This window comes from Macaca thibetana, chromosome 3, assembly GCF_024542745.1.
Source record: "Macaca thibetana thibetana isolate TM-01 chromosome 3, ASM2454274v1, whole genome shotgun sequence".
Classification (NCBI taxonomy): domain Eukaryota; kingdom Metazoa; phylum Chordata; class Mammalia; order Primates; family Cercopithecidae; genus Macaca; species Macaca thibetana.
The window spans coordinates 51,223,284-51,235,538 of record NC_065580.1 but is presented as its reverse complement, the minus strand read 5'-3'; the positions used below and the strand labels follow the sequence as shown (position 1 = coordinate 51,235,538).

The 12,255-nt window shown below is 35.6% G+C and overlaps 1 protein-coding gene across 1 annotated transcript in view; it reads left to right on the top strand.

The window, feature by feature from the left end:
• Positions 1-12,255, top strand: part of DLD (dihydrolipoamide dehydrogenase) — a 30,578-nt gene extending 18,323 nt beyond the window's left edge. Inside the window, exons 9-14 of the mRNA XM_050785199.1 lie at positions 7,787-7,977; positions 9,083-9,253; positions 9,565-9,754; positions 10,214-10,351; positions 11,298-11,387; positions 11,482-12,255. Coding sequence (XP_050641156.1) covers positions 7,787-7,977; positions 9,083-9,253; positions 9,565-9,754; positions 10,214-10,351; positions 11,298-11,387; positions 11,482-11,547 — 846 coding nt within the window. The 3' untranslated portion in view covers positions 11,548-12,255. The remainder of the gene's footprint in view (positions 1-7,786; positions 7,978-9,082; positions 9,254-9,564; positions 9,755-10,213; positions 10,352-11,297; positions 11,388-11,481) is intronic.

Sequence of the window (12,255 nt, the reverse complement as noted above, 5' to 3'; positions counted from 1 at the left end):
AGCATGTAGCACAGTAGCTGATATATGTAATAAGTACTTACATATTAGCTTTTATTATTGTTGCCCATTTTTGATAGGATAAATACCTTTCAAAAATCAGCTTAGGCTGGGCATGGTGGCTTATGCCTGTAATCCCAGCACTTTGGGAGGCTGGGGCAGGCAGATTGCTTAAGCCCAGGAGTTTGAGACCAGCCTGGGCAACAATGTGAGACCTTATCTTTACAAAAAATATAAAAAATGAGCTGGGCACGGTGGTGTGTGCCTGTAGTCCCAGCTACTCAGGAGGCTGAGATGGGAGAATCACTTGAACCTGGGAGTTTGAGGCTGTAGTGAGCTGGGATCATGCCACTGCACTCCATCCTGGGCAAAAGAGCGAGACCCTGTCTCAAAAAAAAACCCCAAAAACAAAAATCAGCTTTTAAGTTACCTTTTTAGTGAAGAATTCTTTCTTCTAAGAAAGCTCAAGTCTTTCATTGTTTGAGTCCTTAGTATAATGTATCTACATTTCCATAGTACCCACTAATAATTGCATTTATTTGTCCATGGCTGACTTTCCTGTAAGACCAAAGCTCCTTGAAGGCAGGACTGAATTTTTAATTCCTATTTAAATCTCCATTGGTTTTCTTAATGTTTAGTACTTAGGTCTCATGGATAATAGGTCTGTTATTTTGTCATCAACCTTTGGATCCTGTCCAGTCCGTCAAGAAAACTTGTAATCTGGCCGGGCGCGGTGGCTCACGTCTGTAATCCCAGCACTTTGGGAGGCCGAGGCGGGCGGATCACGAGGTCAAGAGGTTGAGACCATCCTGGCTAACACAGTGAAACCCCGTCTCTACTAAAAATACAAAAAATTAGCTGGGTGTGGTGGCGGGAGCCTGTAGTCCCAGCTACTTGGGAGGCTGAGGCAGGAGAATGGCATGAACCCGAGAGGTGGAGCTTGCAGTGAGCCAAGATCACGCCACTGCACTTCAGCCTGGGGAACAAAGCAAGACTCCATCTCAAAAAGAAAAAGAAAGCTTGTAATCTAAACATGTTCAGGGTTGGCCGGGCGCGGTGGCTCAAGCCTGTAATCCCAGCACTTTGGGAGGCCGAGGCGGGCGGATCACGAGGTCAGGAGATCGAGACCATCCTGGCTAACACGGTGAAACCCCGTCTCTACTAAAAATACAAAAAACTAGCCGGGCATGGTGGCGGGCGCCTGTAGTCCCAGCTACTCGGGAGGCTGAGGCAGGAGAATGGCGTAAACCCGGGAGGCGGAGCTTGCAGTGAGCTGAGATCCGGCCACTGCACTCCAGCCTGGGTGACAGAGCAAGACTCCGTCTCAAAAAAAAAAAAAAAAAAAAAAAAAAAACATCTTCAGGGTTGTAGAGAGTACTTCTTTTGATATGTGTAGTGTACTTCTTATAATGTAATCCTTTAAAATCAGTTTAGTTGTTTTTATAAAGCAGACATTGAGCTTATGTTCAGATAAAAACCACATTCTTTGCATTTGGAATTCTGATTTTCTAAACCTAAGTGACTTTGAACCTTTATTCTTGCTTTAATTTAATCTTGTTCACTCGCACTCATTATTTCAATCTATATCTTAGTCTTGATTCTGTCATTCTTGTACTTAACTGCTTTTACTTTTCATAGTTCATAAATTTTGGAAGTACGACAATTAAGGCACGCAGTCCCATCATCTGGTCCGATCTTGGTTAAGCAAACTTCCGTTGTCATTCACGTCATTAGTACAAATTTTTGACCAGGATGAAATATTGAAAGCCATCTGACAGTACAGTCTTTCATCAGTTATAAACACCTTTGATGTTTATTCGTCTTCATTTCTCCATCAAATCTACAAGGATATCATGAGATTTTCTTAAATTTTTTTTTAACACCTTGCTGATACCAAAATATACTACATTAACCAGTCCAGAAACCCTTCAGAAAGTAAGAGTGGTTAACGTGACCTGTTTGGAACACTTGTGGTAGTGTCTAATGATTGTGAAACCAGCTGATTAATAATGTCTTCTAGTGTTTAGCAGAATCTCTTCTTTTCCATTTTTGAAAATTTAGGCATATTTGCCTGTCTGCCACCTTTTGGCAGTTCCCTTGTGCTAAGTTCCCAGAGTTCACTGAGAGTGCCTGTATTGTCAATGTTTTTTTTTTTTTTTTTTTTTTTTGAGACGGAGTCTCGCTCCGTAGCCCAGGCTGGAATACAGTGGCATATGATCTCAGCTCACTGCAACCTCCACCTCCCAGGTCCCAGTTCAAGCAATTCTCCTGCCTCAGCCACCTGAGAAGCTGGGATTACAGGCACGCGCCACCAACCCAGCTAATTTTTCTTTGTATTTTTAGTAGAGACGGGGTTTCACCATGTTGGCCAGGCTGGTCTTGAACTCCTGACCTCATGATCCTCCTGCCTCGGCCTCCCAAAGTGCTGGGATTACAGGCGTGAGCCACCATGCCCAGCCGGGAATTAACTCTTTAAAAATGACCAGTTGTTCTTAATCTTGGGCTTTGCCTCTTGGTTAACAATATTTCTTCTGTTCATTCTACTTTGTTCTCATAGTTGGATAAAAGAAGAAAAAAGGAATAACATTTACTTTCTTTTATTGGTCATAATAATAATATCTGCAAGCAATAATTCTGTTCATCTCAGCAGTTTTGCTTTAGGTTTTGTATAAGCCTTGAGTCTTTTGACACAATGATTTAGATATCTGTGACTGTATTGAATTAGTTTTTACATGTCTTTTTAAAAACTTAAACTTATTAGAGAATTTACTGTGTAGTCATAATGTTTATTTTCTCATAAAGATTATTCACATGACTGTATTTTTATTTTTTATATTTTGCCTTTCTTCTTCCATTCCAGTTTAGTGTAGTATTAAAGAACAAATGTTTTGGAATTGAACAGATTTAAATTTGAATTTCAACTCTGCCTCTTACTGACTTATGTTTTTGTTAAGTTAATGAGCCACTCTGAACCAGTTGGTTTGTCATCAAAAAGGGGATAAAAATAACTAACTTAAAGGACTATTGCTGAGATTTAATACATTTAAAACACTTAATGCAGTGACTGGCATTTAGTAAGCTCTAAATAAGTGGTAGATGCTGTTGAGTTTTCGTGTCTGTAAGTATTTTAAAATCAGTTTTCCTAAAGAGTAGGGCGCTTGTCTATGCTCATCACTCCCTACTTTGAATTAGACTCCAAGATGATGTTTCTTATCATTTCCACACTCCCATTATTTCCCCTCTATTTACTCCTATCCCAGTTTCCAAGAATGGTCCTTTTTTTTTGTTTGCTTTTTAAACAGCTTTATCGAGATATAATTCACATACCAGTTCACCCATTTAAAATGTACAATTCAAAGGTTTTTAGTATATTCATAGAGTTGTACAACTGTTACCACTGTCTAACTCTAGAACATTTTCATCACCCTAAAAGAAACTTGGTACCCATTAGCAGTCATTCTCCATTTCTCCCTTTGCTCAGCCCCTGGAAACCACTAATTATACTGTGTCTATGAATTTGCCTATTCTGGGCATTTCATATAAATGGAATCATACAATATGTATTATATTGTGTCTGCTCTCTTTACATAGCATAATGTTCTTATGGTTCATCCAAGTTGTAGCATGTATCTATACTTCATTTCTTTATATGGCTAAATATCTCATTCTCTGGATATGGCACATTTTGTTTATCCATTCATCAGGGGTGGACATTTGGGTTGTTTCTACTTTCAGACTATTATGAATGACACTGCTGTGTCTATTTGTGTACAAGTTTTTGTGTGGATATCTGTTTTCATTTCTCTTGGGTATATAACTAGATGTGTAATTGTTGGGTCATATGGTAATTATTTTAACTTCAAGGAATACCGTTACACTGTTTTCCGTACAATCCCACCAGCAATGTAAATTTCTGTTTGCTCCACTTTTCCACTGGTACTTGGTATTGTCATTTTTTAAAAAAATTTGAGCTGTTCTAGTGGTTGTGTAGTAGTAACTCATTGTGGGTTTTTTTTTCCTATTTTTATTTTTTAAATTGCTACATAATAGATGTACTTTTTTCAAGGTACATGTGATAATTTGATACATTCGTATAATTAAATCAGGGTAATTAGGCTATCCATCACCTCAAACTCTTTTTTTATGATAGGAACATTGAATTATTCTCTTCTAGCTATTTTGAAATGTATAATTGATTGTTACCTATAGTCAACCCTGCATTAACACCAGCTCTTATTTCTTCTAATTGTATATTTGCACTGATTAATCAACCTCTCTTCATTCCTCTTCTCCCCCTAGCCTTCCTAGCCTCTGGTAACCATCATTCTGCTATCTCCATGAGTTCAGTTTTGTTTTTTTTTTTAACTCCCACATATTAGAACATGCGATATTTGTCTTTCTATGCCTAGCTTATTTCGCTGAACATACTGTCCTTTGGTTCCATCTGTTTTGTTGCAAATGACAGAATTTCATTCTTTTTTTGTGGCAGAATAATATTCCATTGTATATGTGTACCACATTATTTGTCTGCTGATGGACACTTGAGTTAATTCTATATCTTGGCTATTGTGAATAGTGCTGCAGTAAACATGGAGTGCAGATATTTCTTCAATATATTGATTTCCTTTCTTTCAGGTATATACCCAGTAGTGGAATTGCTGGCTCATATTGTAGTTTTATTTTTAGTTTTTTGAGGAACCTTCATACTGTTTTCCGTAGTGGCTTTACTAACTTACTTCCCACTAACAGTGTATGAGGGTTCTCCTTTCTCCACTTCCTTGTCAGCATTGCCATCTTTTTGATAAAAGCCATTTTAACTGGGGTGAGATGATAGCTCATTGTGATTTTGATTTGTATTTCTCAATTAATAATGTTGAACATTTTTTCATACATGTGTTGGCCATTTGAATGTCATCTTTTGAGAAATGTCTATTCAGATCTGGTGCTCATTTTAAAACTGGATTTTTTTTTTGAGCTCCTTATATATTCTGATTATTAATCTCTTGTCAGATGGATAGTTTGCAAATATTTTCTTCCATTCTGTGGGTTGTCTCTTTGTGAATTGTTTCCTTGGCTGTGCAAAAGTTTTTTAACTTAATGTAATCCCATTTGTCTGTTTTTGCTTTATTGCCTATACTTTTGAGGTCTTACACAATGAGTCTTTGCCCAGACCAGTGTTCTGGAGCATTTCTCCAATGTATTCTTTCAGTAATTCTATAGTTTTAGATTTTAGATTCAAGTCTTTAATCCATTTTGATTTGACTTTTGTATATGGTAAGAGATAGGGGTCTAGTCTCATTCTTCTGCATACGGTTATCCAGTTTTCCTAGCACCATTTATCGATGAGACTGCCTTTTCCTCATTGTGTTTGTGATACCTTTGTTGAAAATGAGTTAGCGGAAAATGTGTGGATTTATATTTGGGTTTTTTATTCTGTTCCATTGGTCTATGTGTCTTTTTATGACAGTATTATGTTATGCTATTTTGGTTACTACAGCTTTTTAGTAAATTTTGAAGCTGGGTAATATGATTCTTCCAGGTTTTTTTTTTTGTTGTTCAGGATTACTTTGGCAGTTGAAGAATGTCATTGGTAGTTTGATAGGGATTGCATTGAATCTGTAAATTACTTTGGGTAGTATTGTCATTTTAACGATATTAATTTTTCCAGTCCATGCTATTTTTTGTGTCCTCTTCAATTTGTTTTATCAGTGTTTTTTAGTTTTTTATGTATAGACCTTTCACATCTTTGGCTAAATTGATTCTTAGGTGTTTTATATTCTCTGTAGCTATTGCAAATGGGATTGCTTTTTTTTTTCTTTTTTAGATTGTCCACTATTGGTGTATATAAATGCTACTGATTTTTGTATGTTGATTTTGTATCCTGCAACTTTACTGAATTAGTTTGTAAGTTTAATAGTTTTTTGGTGGAGTCTTTAGGTTTTTCTAAATATAAGATCATATAGTCTGCACAAAAGATTAATTTGACTTCTTCCTTTCCAATTTGATTGCCCTTTGTTTCTTTCTCCTCTATAATTGCTGAGGCCAGGACTTCCAGTATTATGTTGAGAAAAGTGGTGAAAAATGAGCATTCTTATATTGTTCCAGATCTTAGAGGAAAGGCTTTCAATTTTTCCCCGTTCAGTATGATGTTGGCCGTGAGTTTGTCTTACTATTTTGAGGTGTGTCCCTTCTATATCCAGTTTTTTGAGGGTTTTTATCATGAAGGGATGTTGAATTTTTATTAAAGGCTTTTTCAGCATCTGTTGAAATGATCATATGGTTTTTGTTCTTGGTTCTGTTAATGTGACGAATCATGTTTATTGGTTTATGTATGTTGAATCATCCTTGCATCTCTGGGATGAATCCTGCTTGATCATGGTGAATGATCTTTTTAATGTGTTGTTGAATTCAGTTCATTGTGGTTTTAACTTAGATTTCTGTAATGACTTATAGGGTTGAGCATTTTTTAATGTACTTATTTGCCATCTCTGTATCTTCCCTCTTCAGACATTTGTCCATTTTTTATTGAATTTTTCTTACTGAGTTTGGAGAATTCTTTATATATTCTGGATATAAATCCCTTATCAGATAGAAGTTTTGTAATTTTTTTCCCCAGTCTGTGGCTTCTGTTTTTGTGTTCTCAATGTTATCTAAAACTTTCTAATTTTGATGAGGTCCAATTTATCATTTTTCTTTTATGGATTGTGCTTTTGGTGTTACATCAAAGAAATCTTTGCCTAACTCAAGGTCAATTCTAGGATTTCCTCTCCTAGGTGTTCTTCTAGAAGTTTCATAGTATTGGGTTTTACATTTAGGTCCATGATCCATTTTGAGTTAACTTTTATATGTACATAGTGTTAGATTTTTAGTGTCACTGTATTGCCTCTAGTTAACTCAGTCTTCATACCAGAAATTCATGAGATTTTTTAAATGAATGCCCACACCTAATTTAGGGAAGATAAACTTGTATAGTTCATTTGAATTACCAGATGGTTTTAGTATACATTCTTGCAAAGGATATGTTCATGGTTTTTCATATTTAATGCTGTGAAATTATGTTTATCTTGCCAGTTATGTATTGTTTAATATATAATTGTTTAGAAGTTATGCTAATTTTCAAAATGTTAAAGTAAACTGGCATTCAGTTTAAATTATAATTTGAATGAAAAAGTAAAAATTTGTCCTTTGTTGAGAAAAGAAAATAGGAAGCCAGTTTAATATTCTGCAAACATCAGTGATTCGTAGCCTACTTCCTTTTCCTCAAGACCTTTGCACTTGCTGTTTCCCTCTGCCTAGAACAACACTTTTCCCCCAGTTAACTAGATAGTTCATTGCCTCATTCTTTCAAGTTTTGTGCAAATGTCACTCCCAGTGAGGCTTTCCCCAACCGTGCTATTCAAAATTGTAATCCCGGTAATCAGTAGTCCCAGTTCTACTTCCTGTTTTATTTTTCTTGTAGCACTTTATTCTCTGTTATGAACTTTACGTATTTGTCTATGTCCCCTGCCAGAATATAAGATCCTTGAGAACAGAGATTTTAGCTTTGTTCACTAATGTATGCCTAGAAGCTAAAATATTGCCTAGCATGTAGTATTCAACAGATATTGAATGAATAAGTTAATAAATGTATGAAGTTATACATATTTAACACAGGGTTAATTTTAAACCTCAGAGCTTCTCATAGGAACATACTAGTGAAAGAAGAAAATATTTTACAATAAATTATTAAGATGATTTCATAAACATTTGCTATAGAAACTTTTATGATTATTGGGGTTTTTATTTGCAGGGTTCAGTTTGGCAAAGACTTGGTGCAGATGTGACAGCAGTTGAATTTTTAGGTCATGTAGGTGGAGTTGGAATTGATATGGAGATATCTAAAAACTTTCAACGCATCCTTCAAAAACAGGGGTTTAAATTTAAATTGAATACAAAGGTTACTGGTGCTACCAAGAAGTCAGATGGAAAAATTGATGTTTCGTAAGTATACATCATTTGTTTTTGATGTAGCATCCCTGTCTTGTTTCTTGAAGCAAAACACTCAAGTTTCAAAATCAGCTTAGCAAATACAGGTTTTTTTCTAACGTAAGGTCATTTTATTACTTAATATCACTCAGTTGCTTATCAAATTATTGCATTAGCACATTGAAATTTATGATTAGGTTAATGCTAGAAAGATTAATCCAATATTCTCATTGTTGTACCTTCTTATAGTGTATTCAGAAAAATTTAAATTCCCAATATTCAATAAAATTGAACCAATATTTTTTGGCAGATATATGGGGAAATCAGTAATAAAAGATTGTTTACTATACGTCTGGTACTCTACTGATTAAATACTTTAGCGGCATTTCACATATTTAATGAATTAGTTCTTAAATAAATATTTAAATTAAATAGTTAATAGTATTTAAATAGTTTAATAACTAACTTTTACTCAAAGATAAGAAGCTGAATTCATTGACTTAATTAATGACTAACTTGCCACACAGCTAGTGAGTGGCAGTCAGTAGTTGAATTTGGATTTTTGTGACCCAGAGACCGTATTCTTAACTGCTGTTTTATTATACTGTGGTTTTTGTGAGATTTTAATAATGGACCTCTAGATTTTAATGATAAATCTCTTTCATTGTCTGAGTCTTATGTTTGCATTCAAATAACTTATATTGTTAAAAATGTCATCAGTGCTGGCTGGGTGTGGTGGCTCACACCTGTAATCCCAGCACTTTGGGAGATCGAGGTGGGTAGATCATGAGATCAGGAGATCAAGACTAGCTTGGCCAACGTGGTAAAACCCCATCTCTACTAAAAATATAAAAATTAGCTGGATGTGGTGGCGTGCACCTGTAGTCCCAGCTACTCAGGAGGCTGAGGCAGGAGAATCTCTGAAACCTGGGAGGTGGAGGTTGCTGTGAGCTGAGATTGCACCACTGTACTCCAGTCTGGCGACAGAGCAAGACTCCATCTCAGAAACAAAACAAAACAAAAATGTCATCAACAGTTGAGAAATAACTGGCCTTAAATTTCTAAGCCTATCAATTTATGCAGATGTGTATTTAACATTTATATACTGTTTGTTATCTAGTATTGAAGCTGCTTCTGGTGGTAAAGCTGAAGTTATCACTTGTGATGTACTCTTGGTTTGCATTGGCCGACGACCCTTTACTAAGAATTTGGGACTAGAAGAGCTGGGAATTGAACTAGATCCCAGAGGTAGAATTCCAGTTAATACCAGATTTCAAACTAAAATTCCAAAGTAAGTTGGATAATTGTCTGCATTTTCAGTAATTTTAAAATTTATTTCAAACAGTATTTTGAAAAGTAAGATTTTTATGCTTAGAATATGTATTGGCTTTGGGGAAGAACAGTAAACTTACAAAATGTAAAATAAAAAAGAACTGAATTTTACTCAGAGATAAGAAGCCGAATTCATAGATTTTTGAAGAGCTGCATTTGATACATTTTTTGGTGACTTATTTACTGGAAACTTCTGTTACCATGATGTAACTGAAGATAAGTAGCTGTGCTTTCAGAAATTCATTGTGTTTCTTTTGATTTCTGTGGTAGTATCTATGCCATTGGTGATGTAGTTGCTGGTCCAATGCTGGCTCACAAAGCAGAGGATGAAGGCATTATCTGTGTGGAAGGAATGGCTGGTGGTGCTGTGCACATTGACTACAATTGTGTGCCATCAGTGATTTACACACACCCTGAAGTTGCTTGGGTTGGCAAATCAGAAGAGCAGTTGAAAGAAGAGGTAAGTCTGAACATGGGTGGTTTTACGCCAATGTGTGAGTTGTGCCAATGACACTGGTGGTTGAGAAACAGCATTTTATCATTAGGCTAATGTATTTAACAGCTGTGAAATATAGTTTAGCTTATATATTTTTTCCCTTGTTAGCATTATAAAGAGATCATTCACAGATTTATCAGCAGTAATTGAGAGGAGGAGAAGTTGCTTATATTAAAAAACTAGTAATTCCAGATTTTTTATATTTGGCTTTGAAATATAACCAGATGGACAGACATTTGTATTTGCTTGCATTTGTGCCCAAGATATATTTCATTAACCAGTCTTTTGGTCTTTCCTTCTATGTGCTTTGCGAACAATTGCCTTCTTGGGATTTATTTTCTGAACAAATGGTAGATGATGTTACTAATTGGAATGAACTTTTCTGGCACTTACGTAGATTCTTTTTTTCTGACTGTCACACAGGGTATTGAGTACAAAGTTGGGAAATTCCCATTTGCTGCTAACAGCAGAGCTAAGACAAATGCTGACACAGATGGCATGGTGAAGATCCTTGGGCAGAAATCGACAGACAGAGTACTGGGAGCACATATTCTTGGACCAGTGAGTATTATAAAACCAGAGAAATCCCATTAAGATTTCTAGAAAGCATCACTGTTTATTAATTATAAACCGCCTGGTGTTACTCTGAGGTTGCTCATTTCCAGCAAAACTTTGAATATGGCTCTGTCTACATCATTTCTAGAAGAATACCAGCAGCACTCTCACAGTCTTGCTCACTGTATCATCTACTTTCTGTCCTGCAGCCAAGATTCTCTCTTTAAAACATATACCAGATTATGCCCCTGAAAGTCTTCCAGTGGTGCTTTTCAACTTCAGATTGTTACATCCAGGGTCTCACTGAATCTGTTTGTGCCTACTTTTCTGACCTCTTCTTTTTCTGCTCTCCTTTACTCATTAATTCCATGTCACATGGGCCTTCTCTCATTTTCACAACAGGCCAAATGTTTGCATTTTAGGCCTTTGTGCTTAAGGTACCCTCTGCTTAAACTGTTCTGCCTCCAGATCTTTGAATGGCTGGCTCCTATTGTTCAGGTCTCAGCTCAAATGTTACCTCCTAAGGGAAGCCTTTCCTACCACTGAGCCTAAAGTATATATCTTTCTTATAGATATCTCTTGTATCTGATGTAACAATAATGAGAATAGAATATTTGAGTGCTGTGTCACTTTAGTATACATTTTGTTATTTTTACATAAGCTTTGTGAGATAGGTGCTGTTATTTTTGAGGTGAAGAAACTGAATGAAGCACACAGAACCAATGAATGGTTAAGGTAGTAAATGGTAGATATGAATTGAAGGCCCTTTGGCTTCAGAGCCCAAGCTCTTCAATGTCGCCTTTTCTGTTAAGCTTTTCCTGACTTTTCTTCAACTGATAGACAGATTTAAGGCGTTTTTAAGATCTAAAAGCTTCCTCTGTTAACCATTGCTATCCTATTAGCATGTAGTTTTTACCATGGTAGCAAATTTACTTGGCTTGTTATTTTAAAGGGTGCTGGAGAAATGGTAAATGAAGCTGCTCTTGCTTTGGAATATGGAGCATCCTGTGAAGATATAGCTAGAGTCTGTCATGCACATCCGGTAATTATTAACAACATATAGAATTGATGGTTGCCTAAATTTTCTTCTGGCCCACAAATATTTGTTTTTTAATTCTAAATTTCTTCCCTTGCAGACCTTATCAGAAGCTTTTAGAGAAGCAAATCTTGCTGCATCATTTGGCAAATCAATCAACTTTTGAATTAGAAGATTATATATTTTTTTTTCTGAAATTTCCTGGGAGCTTTTGTAGAAGTCACATTCCTGAACAGGATATTCTCACAGCTCCAAGAATTTCTAGGACTGAATTATGAAACTTTTGGAAGGTATTTAATAGGTTTGGACAGAATGGAATACTCTTATATCTATATTTTACATAAATTTAGTATTTTGTTTCAGTGCACTAATATGTAAGACAAAAAGCTACTTATTGTAGCATCCTGGAATATCTCCATCAACTCATATTTTCATGCTGTTCATGAAATATTCAATGCCACTGAATTTAAATAGCTTTTTTCTCTGATACAGAAAAGTTGAATTTTACATAGATGGAGTTAGAATTTGATATGTGAACAGTTGTGTTTGAAGCAAAGTGATCAAGTTATTTTTAATTTGGTTTTCACATTAGAAACAAGTCAGTCATTCAAATAAGATTCAAATGTCTATAAACCAAACTGATGTAAGTAAGTGGCTTCTTACTTGTTTTATTTAACCCCTGAATTCTTTTAGTTTAGGGGTAGAATTTATGTGTTTAAGAGGTTTTTAAGGTTCCATTGTTGTCTACAACTCTGAAGGGTAATTACATAGTTATCCAAATTAAGAGAGTCTATTTACGGAACTCAAATACGTGGGGATTCAAATGTATTACAGTGGGGAATGAAGATACTGAAATAAACATCTTAAATATTCA